Consider the following 23671-nt stretch of genomic DNA (forward strand, 5'->3'; position numbering starts at 1 on the left):
AAGTCCACAAAACACATGTAGACTGGTTGGGCGAACTCCCATGCACCCTCCAGGATCCTGCCGAGGGTATAGAGCTGGTCCACTGTTCCACGGCCAGGACGAAAGCCACACTGCATCTCCTGAATCCGAGGCTCGATTATCCGACGGATCCTCCTCTCCAATACCCCCGAATAGACCTTACCAGGGAGGCTGAGGAGTGTGATACCCCTATAGTTGGAACACACCCTCCGGTCCCCCTTTTTAAAGAGGGGGACCACCACCCCAATCTGCCAGTCCAGAGGCACTGTCCCCGATGTCCACGCGATGCTGCAGAGGCGTGTCAGCCAAGACAGCCCTACAACATCCAGAGCCTTGAGAAACTCAGGACGGACCTCATCCACCCCCGGGGCCTTGCCACCGAGGAGCTTTTTGACCACCTCGGCAACCTCAGCCCCAGAAATGGGAGGCCCCGTCTCCGAGCTCTCCGACTCTGCCTCTTCCGAGCACGTGTTGGTAGGATTGAGGAGTTCCTCGAAGTACTCCCCCCACCGACTCACAACATCCCTAGTTGAGGTCAGCAAAGCCCCGTCCCCACTGTAAACAGTGTTGACTGTGAGCCGCTTCCCCCCCCTGAGACGCCGGATGGTGGACCAGAATCTCTTCGAGGCCGTCCGGAAATCGTTCTCCATGGTCTCACCGAACTCCTCCCAGGCCCGAGTTTTTGCCTCAGCAACCGCCGAAGCCGCAGCCCGTCTGGCCTGTCGGTACCTATCAGCTGCTTCCAGGGTCCCACTGGCCAAAAAGGCCCGATAGGACTCCTTCTTCAGCTTGACGGCTTCCCTCACCACTGGTGTCCACCAGCAGGTTCGAGGGTTGCCGCCACGACAGGCACCGACCACCTTACGGCCACAACTCCGATCAGCTGCCTCGGCAATGGAGTCACGGAACATGGCCCATTCGGACTCAATGTCCCCCACCTCCCCCGGGATATGGTTGAAGCTCTGCCGGAGGTGGGAGTTAAAGCTCCTTCTGACGGGGGATTCTGACAAACGCTCCCAGCAGACCCTCACAATACGTTTGGGCCTGCCAGGTCTGATCGGCATCCTCCCCCACCAGCGGAGCCAACTCACCACCAGGTGGTGATCAGTTGACAGCTCCGCCCCTCTCTTCACCCGAGTGTCCAGGACATACGGCCGCAAGTCCGATGATACAACCACAAAGTCGATCATCGAACTGCGGCCAAGGGTGTCCTGGTGCCAAGTGCACATATGGACACCCTTATGTCTGAACATGGTGTTCGTTATGGACAGTCCATGACCAGCACAGAAGTCCAACAACATAACACCACTCTGGTTCAGATCGGGGGGGCCGTTCCTCCCAATCACACCCCTCCAGGTCTCACTGTCATTGCCCACGTGAGCATTGAAGTCCCCCAGCAGAACGAGGGAGTCTCCGGTAGGAGCATTCTCCAGTGCCTCCCCCAGAGACTCCAAAAAGGGTGGGTACTCTGAACTGCTGTTTGGCGCATAGGCACAAACAACAGTCAGGACTCGTCCCCCCACCCGAAGGCGGAGGGAGGCTACCCTCTCGTTCACTGGGGTAAACCCCAATGTACTGGCACACAGCCGGGGGGCAATAAGTATGCCCACACCTGCTCTGCGCCTCTCACCACGGGCAACTCCAGAGTGGAAGAGAGTCCAACCCCTCTCAAGAGGACTGGTTCCAGAGCCCAAGCCGTGCGTCGAGGTGAGTCCGACTATATCTAGCCGGAACCGCTCAGCCTCGCGCACCAGCTCCGGCTCCTTCCCCAACAGAGAGGTGACATTCCACGTCCCAAGAGCTAGCTTCAGTAGCCGAGGATCAGACCGCCAAGGCCTCTGCCTTCGGCCGCTACCCAGCTCACATCGCACCCGACCCCCTTGGCCCCTCCCACGGGTGGTGAGCCCATCGGAAGGGGGACCCACGTCATCATTTCGGGCTATGCCCGACCGAGCCCCATGGGCACAGACCCGGCCACCAGGCGCCCGCTGCCGGGCCCCACCCCCGGGCCTGGCTCCGGGGGGAGGCCCCGGTGTCCCATATCCGGGCAAGGGATCACGAGGTCCAAATTTTTTGTTCATCATAAGGGGTCTTTTGAGCTGTTCTTTGTCTGGTCCCTCATCTAGGATCTGTTTGCCTTGGGTGACCCTACCAGGGGCTTAAAGCCCCGGGCAACATAGCTCCCAGACTCATTGGGGCACGCAAACTCCCCCACCACGATAAGGTGACAGCTCAGGAGTAATTCCCATTTTCATAACTACACAATTTTTGTTGCTCAATGGGAATCAGTACTCTAACATCTAATCTTTGCCTCTTAATGAAGTACTAATGTATACGTTTTAATCATTTTAGGTTAATTACCATCTCTTGCTCATCCTCAAAGATTATTAATCATACTAACTTCGGCTTAAACGTCAGTGTGACCAACAGATTTGGAGTTTCTCATTAAAATAAGCAGATAAATATCAAAATGGGGAAGAAAAAAAAAAGGGACAGAACGCATTTCTGACTGTGTATATCTAATGTAGTTCATTCAACGGGTTTTGAGCTAATTTTCTCAAGTTCCATTAAGCTTCCTCTGGATGTTTTTCAACACTTATGCGATGACTGAGCAAATCATTTAACAATCGGCTAAAAAATGTTTTTGAAACAGCAGAACTTACATATCAAAGGTAAACATATGCAAGCCTAATTATAGAGTGTTGAGACCATTTGTTTTAAAGATCTTCAATTCCATGCCATTACCTTTATTCTCAAACTCAAATGGATACCCTCAAAATTAAGAATACTCTGTCTACAAGTAATGCCTGGTCCCTCCAAGTCAGTATATTTACAAGACACTAGAAAAAAAATTACAAATGATTGTGTTGGTACGATCAAAACTGGCCAGACCAACTTTGAGACACTTGATTTCGTACGATTTCAGTCAAGCAAACCCAAGTGATGTGGTCACATGTCTACATGTATACACTCAACTAGATTAAAACTAGACATGTACCAAAGTGTAAGTGTATGTTAATCCAGCCATATTCCCAATAAAGCTGCTTATATTCACATATTTTTTTTTTGTTTCTTTTGTCAGCTGACAACAGAAAATGGATGAATGAAAAGCAGTTCATTAAGACTATGTGTCACTTTAGGTTACATTTCCAAACTGTAACTCTGTAACTCAACTAAAATCTTCATTTCACAACCAGATTATAATGAGACCAAATAACCAAAGTTAGAGGCAACAGAATGTCCAGGGTGTTGGAGCATCAGACAAACTCCAGGTAATAACCACATTCTGCTCCAAGTCATGTGTACAGGGACAGGGTTTATGTTTATTTTTATGCATTTGGCAGACACTTTTATCCAAAGCAACTTACATTGGTAGACAGGCAGGTCCTCTTGCCTGAGGACCCCTACTGGAGGTAGTACCTTTCATGACTCGACTCAACTGTGCATGTCACTGTGCTGAGTATTGTGCAAAATGAGCATAACTTTGTAATGAAGTTGAGACGTTAAGTAAAAAATAGTGTTCAAATAACAAAAAAGCAACAAGCCTTTCATCCACTGACTTGGTTAAGCCAGATCCTGCCTTATATCCTTATCCTTATTTCTAAACCTGACCAAGTATTTTTGTGCCTAAACCTAACCAAGAAGCTTGTTGCCCATATCTAACCAACCACAGCCTTAAAGCAAGAGTAAAAACTACTTGCCCACGTTAGCTTACAACAATAGCCCAAAGCACACTTAAGAGCATGCAATGAAATAGAAACCACTCCTGCTCAGAGAAACAGACTTGTTGGTCATCAAAGTACCCTAATTGAGTTAAGAGAATCTGTGTGTCCACAACAATAAAGCTGCTCACTGACTTCCCATGTAATTCAAACATATTACGTACCACTACTATGTTATGCATTGTTAAAGACGTGGTTTTAAATGTACACATTTCTATGAAAGCAGGCTGTAATTTAAGGTGATTTCCAGCTAATCTCCCTATGCTTCTATTTTTTTCCCCTCAATTAGAACTAAGCCACATTGTACGAGGCAGCATATTTGACTTGGAAACGTGTGATGGAAGACTTTAAAGTTTGTCAAACAACGAGACCACAAGCAGTGCTGTGGCAAAAGCTTTGCCCCCCCTTGTTTTTTCTCCTTGGATGACACAGAAGGGGATGCAGCCTGGATAGTTATCTCAATTTTCAGCATGTCACTTATCTTTCTGTAATAATCTATGACAGCTTCATTTACACTTAGATTAAGCAACATAAATTTCCCTCTACTCATTGCAGGAAGGACCAAAATAATACATTATGACTCAAGACTTAGAGGTACAGCAGCTTTGACACTCCTATTCAGATAATAACTAACAGAATAAAAAAGGTAAACACATGCCAAGCTAAAGCTGCAAAAGTCACAGGGCAAACTGATAGAAAACTGATATGCAGTTTGATATTTACATCCGCTATGACCTCCACATGGCAGCTTGCCAGCTGACTTGTAGTGTAAGTAGTATAGTCAAGGGCAGGACACTCATTTAAAAATGTATATCATTTAGCACACATAGGAGTGTATCTGCCTGACTTTTATTCACCTAATACTATTAAAAAAAAAAGTAAATGCAAACTAATTGTCCATCCATCCATCTGTTTTCCAAACATTTTTCAGGGCCGCGGCAAAATAATTGAAGCATTACTAATTTTAATATTTCCCCTAAAATTACCTACTTACCTACTTGCAAAAGGCTTTTTTGACATATCTGAGGACTTTTCAGGTTAAAACTTGCAAACTTTCAAGAGCGATAAGATTGGGCCCATAAAATAAGTATATATATAAATAATAATAATAAATAAATTTCAATTAAAAAACAAGGTCAATAGATGATTATTTTTACAGAATAATAAGTGGATTTACAGTTGAGAGCCTAAAGTGAAACCTGCACAGCTAGATATGATGGCTAAATGAGATGGCTAAAAAAAAAATGTATCCTCATCCATTACCAGCTAAATCCTTCAGGCTGTGGGCCAGTTTACACCTGGTAGTGACATGCATCTTGGGTGATTCGATCACATGAGGATAGTTTACACCCAGTAATAAAAGGAGTTTCCATTGATCACTTCATACGATTTTACTTCTCTGCTCTATTTGAGAATAAAAACAGAGCTCACGTCACTCAAAATTGGCTGTCATAGGAAACGAACAGGATATCTGTAGTAATCTTTTGTGCACTAGTGGACATTGTTTATCAATGGGTAGAAAGGAAATAGGGCAGAAACAGTTGGGGAACACATGCAGCTCCTGGCTGGGGCTCGAGCCTTGGTCTGTTAAGTTTAGCTATATGGGGCCCCGTTTATTATGGTATTCTGTCTTTACCTTTGCTATATTATCGATCAAATGTGAGAGAAATGTAAAAGCAGACAGAAAAGTGTGATGTCACAGGGCTCACCATCAGCTTTTCAATTCAATTATCTGGCCCACGGCAGGTTATGTTAATGATTAGTCCTTCCAAGCGGCCCAGGACACATTTGTGTTTATTTCAAATGTGCTCACATGAGTTCCACATCACATCTAACTGTGGCCTGAGCAAATGGACATAAATGTGTCCTCAATGTTTGCTCGATGCACTTAAAGTTGCTGACTGGCGACTGGATCACCAATGACGCATGTTAATAGTATCTGTAAGTTACGCCTGTGAAAGATTACAGGACCTGCACTCAAGTCGATAAGTGTTTGGCTTTTCCAGAGCTCAGAAGTGAAATATGTACTTATCAAACTTCTGAACATCTACTTCAAGAGAGGTGAACCAATAAATTAGTAGTGTAAGGATACAAGAACACCTGCTTAAAAAGTGGTGTATTACCTCTAAAACAAAACACAGTTGTGTCCTCCTTCTATTTGTCTGACTTCAAAAGAAAATTTTATAATTAGATCTCTTTTTCCTGAGCAGGGCTGAGTATACTCACCTAGTGTGTTCACAGTGACAACCTCGCTGAAGGGGCCTGTGCCAAGCTTGTTTTGGGCCAGGACACTAAACTGGTATGTTGTCTCTGGCTCCAAGCCAGGCACCACCATCCAGTCATGGCCTCCAGGCACAGGTATGGAAAGCCAGTCATGTGGACCTAAATGCTCCCTCTTCAGCCTGCACAGGAGTTAAGGTGAGATATGAGTGGACAAACAGGAAAGACTTCAAAGATGGCTCAGGAAGAGGAGAGGGTAATTATGGGGCTGCTTTGACATTTAGGTTTTAGACGATAATGGCCTCTAAGTTAACAATTTAAAAGAAATCTTCTTTTGTGTCTTAAGCCTTGTCTCTCCATTAGAATTTTCACACAGTTAAGCACATAACAATAACAACTGAATGGAAAATGACTTATTTTAGCACCATTCCTGATCCAATTACATTATTCTGAAATGAAACATGGCTTCCACTTGATGATGCTGTGCTCAGCTTTGCAGTTTGCTGTTTGCCATGCCATACATCCAGCTCACAATGATCATCATCACAAAATAAAGCAGACAACTGGACACATGCAACAAATTCCTGGCTTTAGCAGTTGAAGAACAGAATGATTAACTAGTTTCTTTATTTGCGGGGAATGTAATACATCATTTGCTGAATTTCTGTCACCAACATAGTTGGTAGAACATAGAAATGTGAACTTAACGCAGGACAGTTTTTTAATAAGTTTTCAATGTATTACTGAAAATGATTAGATATAATAATAGAAATTACATCAGAGGTCTGAAAGCTGAATATATAAAAACTAGGAATCTTTCACGGCACTCGTCCTGTAAGATATTTAGAACTATACTGATGTCCTGCACTGTTTTGTGCAAAGAAAGGGATCCTGTTGTAGCAAGAAAGTGTAGACAGATCCGTTCTTCCTTATCAGCAGTAATAAAAACTAATAATTAAAGGATTTTTTAAATGACACAAGGACTGTCGGGGCAAGAGTCATCTGACAAATGTTAGAGACTTCCTGTCAGTTTGAATATCCTTAATTACAGTAGTTTGTTTCTATTTGTGCTATTCTCTGGTGCCTTCACCGTATGAATAAAACATGACAGGTTCCAGTAAGCAGGGTCAGGTTATGGTGCATCCTGCTATAATTACAATTATACAATTATAATTATAATTCCTGCTCACAACTATCCTATTTTTTGGTATTTTACAAATTGAAATGATGTTTTTGTGAATTCTTTTCTCTTTTGTATGGCACTTTTTTTCTTGAAAGCATCTATCAGAGTGCTTTAAGAGCAGAAATGTCTGTCTTGAAGACAATGATCTCTTCATATAACGCCTCTCCAAACACCTCTAACGCCTTCACACATCTAACTAGCACTTATTGGCCCTTGACCCTTTTGCATTTGTTAATAACAATAACAATGACAATAATGAGCTCCAAAAAGACATTTGAAAGATAAATTCTTAGAAGTGAAACTCTGATTCCCTGAGAGAATTTTCAACACAGAGTTCAGGAAAGTGAGATGCTGGAAAATATTATGTCATCACAGCAATTCAGTTTGCTTTTCAGCCAAACTGCAGCTCACCTTGTCAATACTGAGCGCAGCCTGTTAGTCTGAATGAGTACAGCTTCAGTTATGAGCACTTCCACCTGTGTTGTGATTTGTTTTCCGGCACAAAAAATCCTAAAATCATTGTAAAAATCATTAGTTTGCAGACATTAGCATTACCATGTTAGCAAGCTCTCTGTCTAACATACCAGTCACTGGCAAGCTAATGCCTCACCTTGGCACTGATTTGATCGTTTAGATCAATCAGAGATATTCTTTCTTATAGATTAGCACTATAATAAATCGAATTAACTCCAATTTGCAATTTAAAGACAAAATATCCGTAATGCAGACTACTACAACATGCAGCAGTTCTGTTTGTCCTTACTGAGCATAGCCTGTTAATATGAGTGGGAACAAGGTAACTCATGAGCAACACCATCCCTGATGTGATTTGCTTCATAACAACAACAACAAAAAAAAAAATGCTTAAATCACAATAAAAAAGATTAGTTTGCTCACGCTTAGCATATTAGGAAGACCGTGGCTATTATGCCAGTCAATGCAGATATAACAGATATTCATTTGGCTGTCCAGATTTGAACATTTTTAAATGCATGCTTTAACAACTCTTCTCCAGTCATAACTCATATTGTAAGTTCTAATTTTACCTTATTGTAGCAGTTTAGTTACTGACTTATCAGTTTATCAGTTACTTTCTCTTTTTATTTAAATCTAAAATTATGCAAGGTTATTAATTATTAAGCGGACTGCATAAATAATGCTTTTGTAGTCTTGTTGACCACTCAAAGCACTTTACATTGCAAGCTAATTTCCCCTGTTTATACACACATTCATACAGCATTTTCTGGGAAACCCTTAGAAGTTGCTTCACAACACCCAACAGGCAAAATATCTTGTTCCCTTGTAGACCTGGGTTAAAACGATAGTCTAAAAGATTAAATACTTTACACTTTGACATAATCCAAGCCAGGATTAGAAACAAGTTAAAAAAAATAATAATTTACAACAAAACACCTTTGATATGTTAACTAATGAAAATTTGTTCAACTAGATTGCACCAGTGATGGCTAAAATCTTATTTTCAACCCAGGCCTTTTACCAAGTCAAGCAGTGGCAAAGCAGCAGAAGCAGCATCAGAACAGAGAACTTTGGGTCATGTTCAGCTTAGTTGCAATGATCTTATCTTATCTTTTTATTTTTGTTTTTATTTCCTTGTAATGCATTCCTCCAAAAAATTCCAAGATTAGAGATGGAAACTCACTGACACTGGATCTCCATGTACTTTCCATCTCTACGCATTCACAACTGTTCTGAACGTAACCCTGAAAAAGACATTTTCAGAAATAACGGAGGACGTATTGAAAGAAGAAAAAAAGCAGGAAGCAAAGCATGCTGGGATGACTCACACATGGCCGTACCAGACTGAGAATGTCTGCTGGAAGCCTCCGTCGTAGCCGACCTCCCAGGACACGTTGGCCCAGGTGGAGGAGGCTGCCACGTGGACGCTGGCGGGGGCGTGGGGGCTTGTGCCTGTACAAAGAGAAAGCGGTGGTTAAAAGGGCATATTAGTCACTGAGTAGCCCTGCAGTGTCACGATGCAGTCATTAATTTTGCTTGTCAAACAGATTCACTGTGAGCTGATCCCAGTGATGTTAAGCAGCAACCAACTCAACGTAACTTCAGGCTGCAGTAAATACAATTTTTGATGGCATGAATAATACAATCAGAAGTCCAAAGATATATAAATATATATACTTTAATTTGAATATATATATATATATATATATATATATATATATATATACATATTCAAATTAAAGTAATATGGAAAAAAATGTTTTGCCTGCAACAATTTTATTTTTCTATTTAAACCGAGGTTATTCTTTTTAATTCAGTTATTGTATTTTAGCCAAAGTAACAGGGGACCAATATGGAGCCATCGAAAACATCCTTTGTGTCGCTCTGATTTGACAGGCTTACATCATCAACATCAGCACAGGTGTCAGAAAAATTCTCTCAAAATTAGGCTCAGAGTCGCTGGATACGATTAACACAAAACATTTATTACTTGCAAGAAAGAGACAAGTCCGCACAACCTGTCAGGAAGCTGGCTCACAGTTGTCTGCCTAACAAAATAGTGCTATTGCTATTTATATTGTTTATGCTTGCTGACCACACAATGTTATGGGAAAAGGCATTTCTCGCCATTCATTATTATGGGAAAGGGACATTCAATGTTATGGGAAAAGGCATTTCTCGCCATTTAACATTATGAGAAGGGACTTCAATGTTATGGGAAAAGGCATCTCTCGCCATTTAATATTATGGGAAAGACGAGTACATGCAGTCAAAACACTTTTGCTTGATACATAGTATTATGAGAATGGAAAAGTTGGGGAGGAGACCTCTCCCCATCACAGAACTCTTATTCTTGCAGCTTTTCTCATAGTATAACTATATAATTTTTCTAACAACAGGCTATGACTAACAACAGGCCAAAAGCAAATCATAGCCACTGCCTGCATTAAGACATGTGACATGTTATAATTAATGCAGTTGGAATATTATCATATTCCAGGTGTGTGGTTCTGTTCTGCTAACTAAGGGTTCCTTTGAAATGTGCTTCTTATCCCCATCAAAGTCACAATGATATTCTCCTTTGACTAAACATTCAATAAATATGCTAAACTATATCAAACTAACCCAAAGGAATGGGCTGCATATAGTAAAAGTATGCATGTTTTACAATGAAATATAGCAGAGTTTTTGTCAGATTATGTCACAATTTGTACAAAATATCACATCATTCAAGAAAAAATGTGTAACCATAATTTTGCAGACTTGCTGTAAGGCTAGTTAAGTAAACTGAAAGAGAGGGCGATGACATGCACCAGAGAGCCACAGGCCCAGACTCAAACCTGAACCGGCTGCGACAAGGACCTTCAGCCTCTGTAAACAGGTCTGCATTAAGAAAAAGCCTATGCTTCAAACTCAGTCTTTTGACTAGTTTACAACATGGTAATAGTTTGTGCATACGCTACGCTGTTACCGTTGGACACAGCCTTTTCTGCTTTCTACCTGGTTCAAAACTTTGGCTGTCAGTATCTCTAAAATAAACCCTTTTCTCTTGTAATCTTGAAACTGGAGCATCCTCTTTCATGTTAATTAATAATGTAACATGTATTTTGCTCTTGAAAGTAAACTGCAAAAAACAACGAAACAGGGCTTTTTTTTAAAGATGAAGCATTACTCAGAACTTGCATTTTTCCTTTTTTTTTTTTTTCTTTAAAAAGAATGGATATCATTTTAAGAGCTCCAGTCAAAGCTTAAATGGTGACTGAGAAGAAAGGCGGAGGAGGATGAAGTCCTTGTGGCAGCCTGCCCAGAGTTCTGACCTGTGCTGTATGTCATACCTCACTTTCCTGTCTTTTCAAATGCTGAGTAAGGGCCACTTGTGCCAAAAAAATAGAAAAAAAAACATTTTCAAAAAGTTACAAGACAGTGTACAAACAGGATGAAAAAAAAAGGCATTTTTTACATCTCTTTGCTAGCTTCTTCTTCTAGCCTGGTACCCTAACTCCATCTAGTCTGGCACTCCCAGAGCGAGCGGTGTCCACAGTCAGCTCCCATTCACCTGGGAGCAAGTGAACGAGGTCCCCTGCCACCTCGCACAGCTTGCAAAGTGCTGCAGCTGCTCACTCGGGCTTAATTCTTCTGTGTTCTCGACCTAGCCTGTAAGAATTTATACTCAGCTTGCTAGCTTCTAATTTAATCTTTGTGCACACATAACAGTTGGACAGCCCCACCCCACACAGTCAGGTTTGGTTGAAGCTTGGTCTGACCTTGACTTTCTGAGACTTTTGATGGCTCTCTGTAGATTTACAGGAGGAATCCTAAGCTAAAGCACTGGTTGATTTAGCTCATAATGTGTCGATAAGATTAAAAACTTTTCTGATGTATTTATCTAAGTTCCTACATTAACTATATAACATGTATGTGTATTAAAAGGTACCTATGACTTGGACATGCGTGCTGGCAGTGATGCTCGTGGCAACGTTGGTGGCGACACACTCCCACTCCCCGTGGTCCTCCTTTGTAAGTGACTTCAACTGTAAGCTGCCTCGGGGCAGAACATTGTGCTTGCTTTTACTGGGCTTCCCTACCTGCAGTCCACCCAGGCAGGAGAAAATGGAGCGTCAGCAAATGGAAGAGAGGCATACAGGTGACCGATACATCGGCAAATGCAACACAAATGTCATTCTGAAGAAAAAAAGAGGCCCTTTATCAGCTTGTAATAATATCAGTTGTGTTTCTCAAATCTTTTTTAAACATGGTAAAACAACTAATATGGGATACAGTAGCTTGAGCAGGTCAAATCTGAGCATTCTCTCAATGAAAAACACTAAATGTGACACAACATGAAGTGTTTATTAATGAGTGTCCTTACACAAGTACACAACTGCACACCCGCAAGCAGAGTCTAAGGTGTGAGGGTGTCTTACCTTCCTCCATGTGATGTTGGGAAAAGGGTCTCCCTCCGCCTCACAGGGGATGACCAGTTCTCTCCCAGCCTCCTGCCTGTACTCCCCTCCAGGAACCACTGAGAATTTAGGAGGGTCCTGACCGTGTTGAAACAGCCAGACCAAGTAAAGAAAAAGTTTCACTCTGTCCTGGATGCATGCATCAGACATGTTTTCAATCAAATGTGTGTACCTTTAGCACCAGGGGAGCAGGAGGGGACCATCCCATGGAACCCAGGGCATTGTAAGGCATGCAGGTATAGGTGCCGAGAGAGTCCTCCGTCACCTCTGCCACACGGATGCTCCCATCGTCCATCTGGCTCCATCCAGGGTACTGTGGATGGAGAAGTCCAGTTCAGCAGAAAAAAAAGAAGCTTCGAACAAAAATATATGAACAATTTGGTTTCAGTCATCCAAAGCTGCAGCACCACGTCACCTTATCTATCCGTAAGGGGAGGCCATCTTTCTTCCACTTAACCAGAGTTACAGGGGGGTTGGCATCTACTGAACAGCGGATGAATCCTGGCAGACCAATGGCCACATAGATGACAGACGGCATGTTCACCACACGGGCAGGATCTGATGATAGAGAAAGAGAAGTGATAAAACCAACCCTTTATACTGAGGGGAACTCAATGGCTGGTGATTACAAAAGTTGTGTGGAGAAGCTTGGAAATACCCACATGTAGAGGGCTCATGGCAAAATGACAAATTAATTTGCTGTGCTTGGAGTAAACCTGGTGTCGGAGCAGCATTTGTTTGTATTTGCAGTGTTTGCTGTTTACCAAAAGCATGTTTCAGAAAACCCCAACTATGAAGCTGTTAGTGGCACTGAAAGTCAGGTGTTTAAATGATGAGTGACTAGCTCGCCTAATTGGTTAATTGCTTTACTGTATGTTAAGAGGTAAAGGTTGTAGAACATTAATTTCATGCCTTTTTGCTGCTGGGAAAGAAACGTTAGATTTTCTAGAATCCAAAGACCATTTATACACTGCATTAGCTTCTTCAGCTCTTGCATGAATGTCACAACCACAACAAGAAACGAAAATGAATATGAGCAAGTTTCTATGAGTGTTTAAGACTGCTGTCATTAAGTGGAACTGAATTCAAGGCTAAAATGTTCAGCTTGTTTCCTTTAAATGCTTTGGAGCACATAAAATGGGCTGAGCGGTATTGTCAACAAGTGGCGGAATGAAAACACACAAAAAAACAGTCAAAGAAAAAAAAAGAGGAGTAAAATGGAGAGATTCTCAGGAATACGCTCTGGTTTTTGTGATTATTCTTTCATAGCAGTGAGCATTGGTCATGTTTACTCTCTGAGGGTAGAAAAAGCTGATTCTTCAGGTGATCCGTTGGACTTTTTATTTGCTCTGATGCCTATTAACTCTTTCTAAAAAAAAAAAAAAAGAAGAAAGGCAAAAACCATCTCAAGCGAGTGAAAAAACACTTTTCCAACACAAATTTTGCAGAATTTGCAATTTCTATTTCTTCTGCACATCTTCAAAATGTGCAATTAAAAAGCTGATTGTGGGTTAAGCTTAAGTGCAGGATTTGATAATTGGTCCAAATTCTACCACATTGGAAATAACAATAACAGCAAATGTCAAAACAAACCATACTTGACATCAGATTTATGGTCAGACATGGTTTTGGTGCTTCTGTGGGTCTACTTTACAGCAAACTGTCTTTTCTCAGGGTCCAATGCATAATGGAATATGTTTGCAAGGTCAGAACCCATAAACCCATAAACACACACAAAACTAAGCAAATGACACCGAAACAGTCATTTCTAACAGTCATAAACAACTTTAAATACTCAGTTGTGTTTATGAAAGCTGCTATCATACGCACATCAAGCAAAGTTGCGTATGTATAGTTTTTCTACATGGTGATCCATTAAATCAAACTGCTGGCCTTGTAGTGATACTGGAAGTAAAAGAGAGAGAACACAAAAGTCCCAAAAGACGTTTTTACATTTGTTTAAGTCTGGAACACAGTAGTGGTTATGGTTAAAAACATTACAAAAATGCCCACACACTGGCCATCCTTAGAAATGCTGACCCAGCAGTCACTAATGTAGCCTCCACTACCAGCCCCTTGCTTTAGAATTAGATGAGACGAATAATGCCACCGTTAAAGCTGAAAGCACAACGTATAATTTCTACAGTCAATTTATTTAAAACCAATTCAACAAGTAAGATATTTTTCAGCCTTTGGAAGGAGCCACGAAGGCTGTTTCTCCCAGTTTATAGTTTTTATGTTGAGCGAAGCAAGTAACAGACAGAAACATGGTTTTCACCATGTGCTGGGGAGTATATAGATTTTGAATAATATTTCCAAATATCTTCCCCATTATGACCCACTGAGAGTAAATGCTGTAGCTCCATGACTCCAAGTCTAACCGCAATTATTCTATCTATTCAGATTTTTTCAGTATTTAACTGAAGTTTTTCTTTATTTAGTGGTTATCTCTTCCCATATTTACTATAAATCAAGTAAAATTTGGGTTTGATGTGGTCGACCTGTCGCCTTTAGGTAAAAATTGACAAGAGAAAAAGAGGATGCTGTCTTGTAAAGAAAAGGAAAAGGGGGCAAAGAGGAGAGTAAAGAAGTAAAATTTCCTCCTGATCAAGAATTTTGAAGGTGGGGGGGAAAGTGCGGTGCCTTATTGAGGTCAGGGAAGAGCGCTTCACAGTGCACACGGTGTGATAAGGATGAGAGACGGTGTGAGTGAGGAGAGGAGGGGTGAGTGCTATCAGCGGAGCGATAGAACGAAGGAAGAGTGAGGCTGAGCGTGGGAAAGAGGACAGGTGAGAAAGAGAGATGTTACTGGATGACGTAAGGCAGAGAGGAGCTGTTGGAAGAGAGCTGAGGATGAGGTGGTGAGACCGAGGCAGGAAAAAGGAGAAGGCGAGGAAGTAAGCAAAAAGACTGCATGAGGCGGTGAGGTCGAATGAACTGCACTGTCGCCCACAGCAACTTTGTACCAAGAGCAGCTCTCCTCTGAAGTCCAGACCATCGCCCTGCCAGCACTCTGCACCCAGAGGAGCGACGCCAGCGGCACCACGGACAAGAATATCAGCCAAGTTTCTAAATATAGCCCTCAGACAGCCCTATCGCTCACGACACGCTGGTTCACACTGCAAGATGCTTTGGGGAAGTTATTCACTGGCAAGCAGTTCAAGGAGAAAAGGAGAGTGTGTGGGATAGATTTAAACAGAATGAGAGAAAAAGGGAGTGGAGCAACTGTTGAGAACTGATAGACTGAGAGGGAACAAAAGGAAAAGATTAGAATAAGAGAAAATAATGGGACAGAAAGACAGAGAGAGCCCCCTGCAGTCTGACGAGAAAAGTCCCCGGTCTTACAGCAATGATGTAATCCCCCCTTCTCTCATGTCTCCCTCCCGCTCCCGGCTGGTGTTGCCTACATCTGTTCACACGCAGACACACACAAACCCACACCACAAGCATGCAGATATCAGTGGTGGACACCGAAGGAATTCAAAATGTATGCTGCTCTGACTAATGCCAGTTGTCACTGGTCGACGAGGCTGCCATCTCGCAGCTCCTGCTGCCTCTGCCTGTCCGCTCCGAACACCAGCCAGATGCTTTTCCTAAGCGACAGAATCACAAAGAATCGAGCCGGCAGTGACTGATGAAGCTTTAGAGCAGAGAAATGAGGGGGCGGCAAACCATGATGAAACACGGAGAGAGAGAGATGGAGGGAGAGATGGATAAGTTAGGGTGCACAGGAATGTATGTACATAAATGAGAATACATGAGAGATGCAGAGAGGGAGAGCATATGTGAAAAACTGAAGTGTGTTTTAGAAAGAAAGCCGGTGTTTGGGTGAGATTAGCCTGTCTGAGACATTGAATAAAGGTAGCCTGGATACTGATGGAGTGTACAAACTGATTGCACAGTGCAGACGATACACATGATCTACAGCACCTTTGACTTAAGACCAAACTGGGGTTTCTCCTTAATTCGTACGGTCGATATAAGGACAAAGACAAAAAAGTCTGTTGGGATTCAATGCAATCAAACCTGTCAGTGATTCACTTACTGTTGCTACTCTGCTGTTGTGGAACCAGAGAGTTATAATTAGACCTGGGTAAATCTCTTAAGAAGTCTATCTGTTGGGAGTTAGGCATAGTTCCCGCTCATTTGTCAGACGTTTTTTTTTACACGGTAAACAAAAAGTGTCAAATTAAAATCTGCTTCATGTTCAAGTTTCCTAAAAAAAAAGAAAGAAAATAAATTTGTCATCAAGATGGCTTTGGACAGGAAGGGTAATATCTTAACAAGCTTCACAAGGGACAGTTGATCATCAATAGTCTGCAATATGCCACAACCCAGTTGATTAAGATTCTGAAAAGTGGATATTAAAACACCCCCAACTTTTACTGAAAAAGTGTTCCAGTTTGCTAAAAATAATTTAAAAAAACTAGGGCCGGGACTTTAACGCGTTAATTAAGATGAATTAATAATACCAAAATGAATGCGTTAAAAATCAACGCATATAATCGCACTTATTTTTGCAGGCATACCAGTTATACTGGAGCACCAGCTAACGTTCATGACTTCAGACATAGGCAGCGCCATGGTGGGGCTATAGCAGGGACAAAATCAAGTTATTGACTGAGGTGTGTCTGATTCGCAATGCTGTTGGCCATGAGAAAATGTTCAAGACATTGTGGAGGTTCCAACTTTCTCTGAGGAAGATCATCGTACATGTAACACTTATCTTTAAGTCACTTGAATGGTGATTTGGTCAGATGACGCTTCAAAAAAATGAACCGGGATTTTATCATAGAGCAGAGCGACAGTCTGGAAATGTTTTTAGTGACTGCAAGTTTGAACGAAGTGTTAATGGGCGGATTTTTAGTCAGGCTTAGCTGAGGAAGGGTCTTTTTTTCTAATGAAATCTAACACAAATGAACAAAACCTACAGGAGTGAAATTAAGAAGGTACAACACTGAATTAGTTTCACGATAAGTGAGTCAAGACAGCTGAGCGAGGCCTGGTTATAAACAGAGGCTGGAAGCAGCTTTCTTTATGAAGAAATTGGCTTTCTTCTTTAGGCTCTGTGCACCATTTCACACTTTTCCCCACAACAAATGTACCTATAACATGTTGCCTAATTCAGTGAGGAGGAGGCTGTCATAATGAAAATTTGTGAAGAATAAAAAATAAAAAAATCCTATTGTTACTGTTATTACAAATAAGGCAAGAGCGAAACATTGGCAGCATTATTGTTAATCACGGAAAGGTTAACATAATTATGATGCCACTCAAAGTGCTCTCAGTTTATCTGTAATAGCAGAGCTGCACATTAGAGCTCTTTAACTTGAAATTAAATCAATTCAAACATGATATTGAAGAAGGGCATTTAGAGCAAAAGCCTCGCTATAATGAACACATGGAAATCCCTCCAGTTTTTTGGCTAAGTAAAAATTAAATTAATTTCATAGCTGAATTTCTGTCTATGATAAAGAACAATAACTTAATCAATTTTATAGCAATGGCAGCAGTGCTGCTGTGTTCGGTTGCTTTACCGATGCATGGCTCAACGGGTCAACGTTCAGGATCGCTCAGTATCATCAGTTAAAGGCACACTATGGAGAATATTTAGTTTAGACACCAGCCTATAAGTGGTGCAAGTGTGGGCACTATAAAACTAAGCAGTCCGTCATCATCCAAACACAAATGTACAAACACTTTCTGTGAAATTTCACATGAAATCCATTTATTTCAACAGCCTCTAACAGGGTTGTGACTGACCACAACTTGTATGACTTAAATAATTCATCTGCAGCAGAAAACTCAAAGTTTCTCATCATGGAAGGAGAAAAAAAAAAAGCCACAAGAAGTCGGACTTCCTACCGGCAACTCAGATGAATTATCCAGAAAAGAAAGCTTATACGGTAATAAAAAAAGAAGCTTTTTTGTTCATCTTGAAAATGATGTGATTTTGCGTTTCGACATGCCACTTCCAAAGCACATCGAATGCAGCGTTACTAAGAGAAAAAGGAGAGGAAGGACCAAGTTCGACAGGATGGGTTTAAAGACACCAACCACTAATATTCCACATATAATGCCTTTAGTCTAAACTTCCAAGCATCCCCCCAGAGCTGCTTATGTTTAATGCCAGTGGATATTATATAGAGATACCTTAGTGACACTGAAAACAAATACTTTGCTGACAAAATATGTTTTTATAATAAATCCCTCTCACCATTCACTTTAACAAGCACAGCCTCAGATATTAAAGAACCACTAGTATCGATCTGTTTCCACATGCCAGGGCTGAATATGTCTTCAAGTGATGGCTAAAAGGCAAAATGTTTACTATGTTATGATCCCTCAGAAGACTGTAGCTGTTCATTTGTACTGTATGACAAAAACTGAATAAAACTTAATCACTATTTGGTCAATGTGAGTGAGCTTTATGTGGGGTGACAGTATTGTGGCTCAGGATGAAGAGTGGTCTTTGGTCCCACATTGCTGCCCATACAATCTGATCCTTATTTGTAAGTCGATAAGAGCATTTCCTACATGAATACAATGTGTTGTATGTAACAAAGGCCTCAGTTTGTCAAAGGGTGACTGGGTGGTGGCAACAACTCTAAGGAAACTAACACAGAAAACATTTAGATTTGTTTAAACGTTTGTGTTTACTTCAGAATTGTTCTCAAATGTAGGAAGATTAAAATTAAAAGAGAAAGAACAAACATAATCGAGTAGGAACACCCATACCTGTTCAAGAGTATGACATTTTCAGTCAAATTCCAAGTTCTTGAGCATTACTCTCAGAAATAAATCCCTAAAAATAGACATATTTTCATTGCTGCTTTTTCAGTCAAGAATATTCAATGGAGAAAACTACTAGAACCGCTGCTGGGATGGTGAGTATGATCTTCCCTTGGATTTATGAATATGAAGAGGACTTACAATGAAGGAGGACAGCGTTAAAAAGGAGTAAATGCTGGCGGGACACTCACATTGCACTGTTAGGTACGCAGAGGCAGACGGTGGTTGGCCCAGGCTGTTGCTGGGAGCACAGGTGTATTTCCCAGCATCCTCTGGCTTGACTTGGGCAATGATGAGAGAACCGTCAATGAGAATACTGACTCTCCGCTTAAGGTCGCTGTGGACATGAAGGGAAGGGAAACGTTTGGGTCAAAGTCAGTCAGTATTTCACAAAATGTCTTTCAAATAAATGTTCATAATATGTGAACCATTTTGTGAAGCCTCACACAGTTCTTCGTCTTACTGAACATTTCCTGATAAGTTATTTCAACACATTTTCCATCATCTGCTGAAAGATATTTATGGCTGCATTCACATGTTTTTAGTCACTCGTACATGATGCAAGATGGCGACAATATACTCATATTTCTTTCCTCATGTCCCCGCGGAAGTGTAGCTCTGATCCAGATACAAATTACGGCCGGCACAGAGCTTGGTTTATGATTCATAGCTGAACAGCTGGTTTCCGGGGAACTCTACAAGTCTACTGGCTTCAAAGGAACTTGTACTCCCCCTGTTTATTAGGTCCCACCCAACTGCACACAAATATTTCAAGGTAACCAGTGAGAGGCTGATGGATTTATCAATACCAATACCATATATTTCACACTAATAAAACTTCTCCATAACAGTGCATTACAGGCTTGTAAAACTAAGGGTATCCAGGCCAAACACACAGTCACATTTCTGGACATTTAGTATGTAAACACATATAAAAGTTATACTACAAATGGGCTCCCAGATAAAGGGATTTAATCAACGTAACTCAATACAGTTTGGATGTGCTTTTACTTAACTTGAGTATTTCATGCAGGCAAACCACGTGCTTTTATTTCATTACATTGATGTAACAGCTGAAGCAATCAAGTAAGCTGACAAACTGAGGTTTTACAGAGTTACCTGTTTTTCTTTCTTTTAATCACGTAAAAATACAAAAGAATGGTTGCAGCAGATGAGACAGTTGGTCTTAGAGCCTCACTGAACCATCAGCTGCCTAACCAGCCAACACTGGCCAGTTACAAATAAATCTGTCTCAGCCTGCGTAATGATCTGATGTGTAAAATACTAAAACTGAAAGTCCATCCTCTTTCCTCTTATGGCCCACATCTGTGGAGCAGCCTCCATCTCTGTGGTCTTGCTTTTAACTAAAATGTATGCATTTTTTTATGCATCTATCCGCAAACTTTCACTACCTATCATGTTTGTTTAGTTCTAGTCTTATTTTTGACCATGATTCAACAACACTGTTGCATTTTATCATTTAAATTTACCCTTAAATAGCATTTCAAGGGCAGACGGACATGTCTCCAAAACAGGATACGTGGAGAAGTTCGACAACACAGTCGTGTTGCAGGCTTTAAGATGCGTTTGCAGGAAGAATGGGCATCAAATACAAAATGAGAGGCCCTATTGCTTGGTATCATCAATGACAGAAAGGCTTTTAAGGGTTGTGAAAAGAAACGGCAACATCACAAAGCGGTAAGAGTTTTACTCTCCAAACTTCTTTTTAATGAGTTACAGGCCTGAAAAGCAAAAAAAATTATGTGTGAGGAAAAAGCATTAAACATACTGTTTGCAAATAAATAAAGTCCAAGTAGATCTCAGAATCCCTTTCGTTTTTGTCTATTCTTTTGCATTTTCCACATCAACCCAATTATTGTCTCACAGTTACTATCACATGCCAGAATTTTCAGATGTGACTTTTACTCAGAAGACACTTTTTAAGACATTAAACCAATTATTGAATGGGTTATAACCACAAGAAAGCTTAGCATTCAGTGTAGTCTTTTCATTAAATGAAGTAGACAATTAACTTACAACACCTCACAAAAATGATCAAGTGGCTGATATTCTTTTAAAAGGCAGAAATGCACAATTCATTCTCTCCTCTCTCCCGTTTGCCCTCATCTGCGTTTACTCTCTATTTTGTCTGCTTTAATAATGCTTATATACAGTGTCTCTGTTCATCCATCAATCATGGTATTTATTTTTGTTACGCTGAATTTACTATGTTAAATCAAACGTTTTAGCTAGTTTGTCACTCCAGCTGTAAGTGTAATTTCAATAAACCTGTTCCCCAATTTAATTTACTTTGTGTCGAACATCCATCACAAAAAACCCACACATACACACAATGCAGGATTTTTAACTGTGGCTGATGAGTTGCAGATGCAGAAGAGAAAATAATGAACCCGATCATAACTTTACTTCTTGAAAAAGACGTTGTCCTCCTCCCAGAACCAGGTGTAGGTCAGGTTGCGAGGATAGGCCTCCGCCTGGCAGGTGAAGAAGGCGTCCTGCGAGATGTTCACCGTTATGTTCTCTGGTGGTGACACAATAAACGGAGGACCTGGTGGGGAACACACAGAACCATCAAACAGACAAAGGGAGCTCATTCATAAAGATGTGATGTCAGATATTCACCAGCAAATAGGGATGAAGAAGAATTCTAACCAAACCACGGGACAGTATCTATTGCAGCGATATGAAATGACATACAGTGTGTAACAAATGGGTGGCCACTTTTATTTTACATGCAGTAGGAAATGAGAACTTTATCACTATCTATTAATTTATTCTCCGAGCAGTTATCTCATTTGGAACATGATACGGCATCTAAAAAGTACAACTGTTTTGTCTGATCCTCTGCTTCTAAAATAGATAAAAGGAGCAGTTGGGGAGCTGAGACAGGCACTTGGATTTTGGATGTCGATTTCGAGGCAGTTTAAAAGGTAAATGGCTAAATAGGCACCATCCTAGAATGTGTACTCATGAGATTTTTACGCTATGAAGACTGCAATATCTGAGATTAAATCTGAGATAGAAAGCAGCATCGGTGGTCACACGGTGGGAAAGTCCCTGGTTGACTGCGGTCTAGAAGAATTTGAAGGAGGCGCAGGGTATAAGTTTGAAAATGAGAGGACACATAGGCCAAACCCAGGCTGTCCTCCACGACTGGTGCTCAAATGATTCTTTCGACTGTCAGGAAGTGGAAAGCATGGAACTGCGGATGGGATTTGGATGGAAAAGATACGACCAGGAGGACTGCGTGCATAACATACAGGCTGGCTTATCGGGGGAGCACTGTAGGCTTTCAGAGGATGGGGAAAAACTGACGGTTACCTCAGAAACAGCTGCCAAACCATATATCGATGAATATTCAGGCTGAATCCATAATGAAGGAGATGAGCAGATATTCAAATATTCATGGCAGAGCCACAAACACAATGGAAGGAATTTCTGAGAGACAATGGATTTGACAGAAAGGACAGAGATAGAGTCGTGGACCTGAAAAGTATTTTCTTTTTGTTTTATATTCTAGCCTAGAAGACAGTTTTGAGTTAATTTTAGTTTTAATGAGGTTTGTATTGTTCTTAGTATAGGACTAAAAACAACAAAGCTCATTCAACCTCAGCCTCTGCAAGGCACTCACTGACAGATGAACAATTGAATTTAGGGTATTTAGAGTATATCTGACATGGTCATGGAGAATTACAGCAGTGAAGTCTTTTAAATGATAGAAATGGATGTGTGAATCCACTGCAAAGACTTAAGTACTCAAAGTACTTAGAGATGGGGAAAATGTGAAACATGTTGGGAGGGTACACATGTCACTCTGAAGTACAACCGTATAATGAAATTGGTTTGAAAGGGACGCACATTTTGAGCTTCTAAAAAAGCTTATGGTGTAGAGAAGGTACAAGCACCCATGGAGGGAGTTCAATGACAGGATGTAACCTTTATGATCCTGCAAAAGATGGATGGTCAAATAATAAAATGAAGAGAGTCTACCTGCTGCAGTGAAAAATGTATGTGAAGTAATACTTTGCTATGTAAAAGTTTTGAGACAGTTCAAATTTCTCTTTAGATTGCACCTTCATTCTCCAACACAGCCTGAACCCTCTTAGACAGGATTTCTGTCATTTTTCTAAGTAGTCTTTAGGAATAGTTCTCCAGGCTTCTTGAAGGACATCCCAAAGCTCTTCTTTGGATGACAGCTGCCTTTTGTTCCGTTCTCTGTCAAGATGATCCCACACTGCTTCAATAATGTTGAGGTCCGGGCTCTGGGAAGGATTCATCCCTCCATAAGACCTGTTGCCACTGATTTTCAGTCCATTTCTTGTGTCATTTGGCATAGCTCAACCTTTTCTCCCTGTTTCCCTTCCTTAAGAATGGCTTCTTGAGAGTCAACCGTCCATGTAGTTCTAACAAAGTGCCAAAAGATGCTATTTAAACTTGGTTCTTTGTCAATTAGTCTGTTTTGTGTAGACACAACACTGTTCAACATTCTTCTGAAAATGGTCAGGTGCAACGGGCAAAATATAGAGAAACAAGGAAATAAAGAAAACGAATCTAATCAAGACCTTTGCACAGCACTGTGGACACACAGCATGTGTCACTTTTATGAAGTATTCATGGCCCCAGAGTAAAAAACAAACAAAAAGAAACTGGTACATCAACTCTGAATTATGTGTCATGTCATTTAAGACCTCAAAGCCATATCACATACTTATTTAGCACTCTGTAACGGATTAGGAGAATTTATGGAATGATCCTAGCTTTGCCAGATGGATCAT

The 23671-nt window shown here is 41.2% G+C and overlaps 1 protein-coding gene across 1 annotated transcript in view; it reads right to left on the reverse strand.

Annotated features, from left to right (window-relative positions):
* Positions 1-23671, reverse strand: part of igsf9bb (immunoglobulin superfamily, member 9Bb) — a 105109-nt gene that overhangs the window by 25821 nt on the left and 55617 nt on the right. The window contains exons 6-13 of the mRNA XM_072375286.1: positions 21303-21444; positions 19067-19212; positions 12499-12641; positions 12256-12396; positions 12045-12161; positions 11555-11705; positions 8961-9072; positions 5967-6142 (exon numbers count right to left, since the gene is read on the reverse strand). Of these exons, the coding sequence (XP_072231387.1) occupies positions 5967-6142; positions 8961-9072; positions 11555-11705; positions 12045-12161; positions 12256-12396; positions 12499-12641; positions 19067-19212; positions 21303-21444 (1128 nt within the window). The remainder of the gene's footprint in view (positions 1-5966; positions 6143-8960; positions 9073-11554; positions 11706-12044; positions 12162-12255; positions 12397-12498; positions 12642-19066; positions 19213-21302; positions 21445-23671) is intronic.

This window comes from Leuresthes tenuis, unplaced genomic scaffold, assembly GCF_036924035.1.
Source record: "Leuresthes tenuis unplaced genomic scaffold, fLeuTen1.0.hap1 SCAF_21, whole genome shotgun sequence".
Taxonomy (NCBI): domain Eukaryota; kingdom Metazoa; phylum Chordata; class Actinopteri; order Atheriniformes; family Atherinopsidae; genus Leuresthes; species Leuresthes tenuis.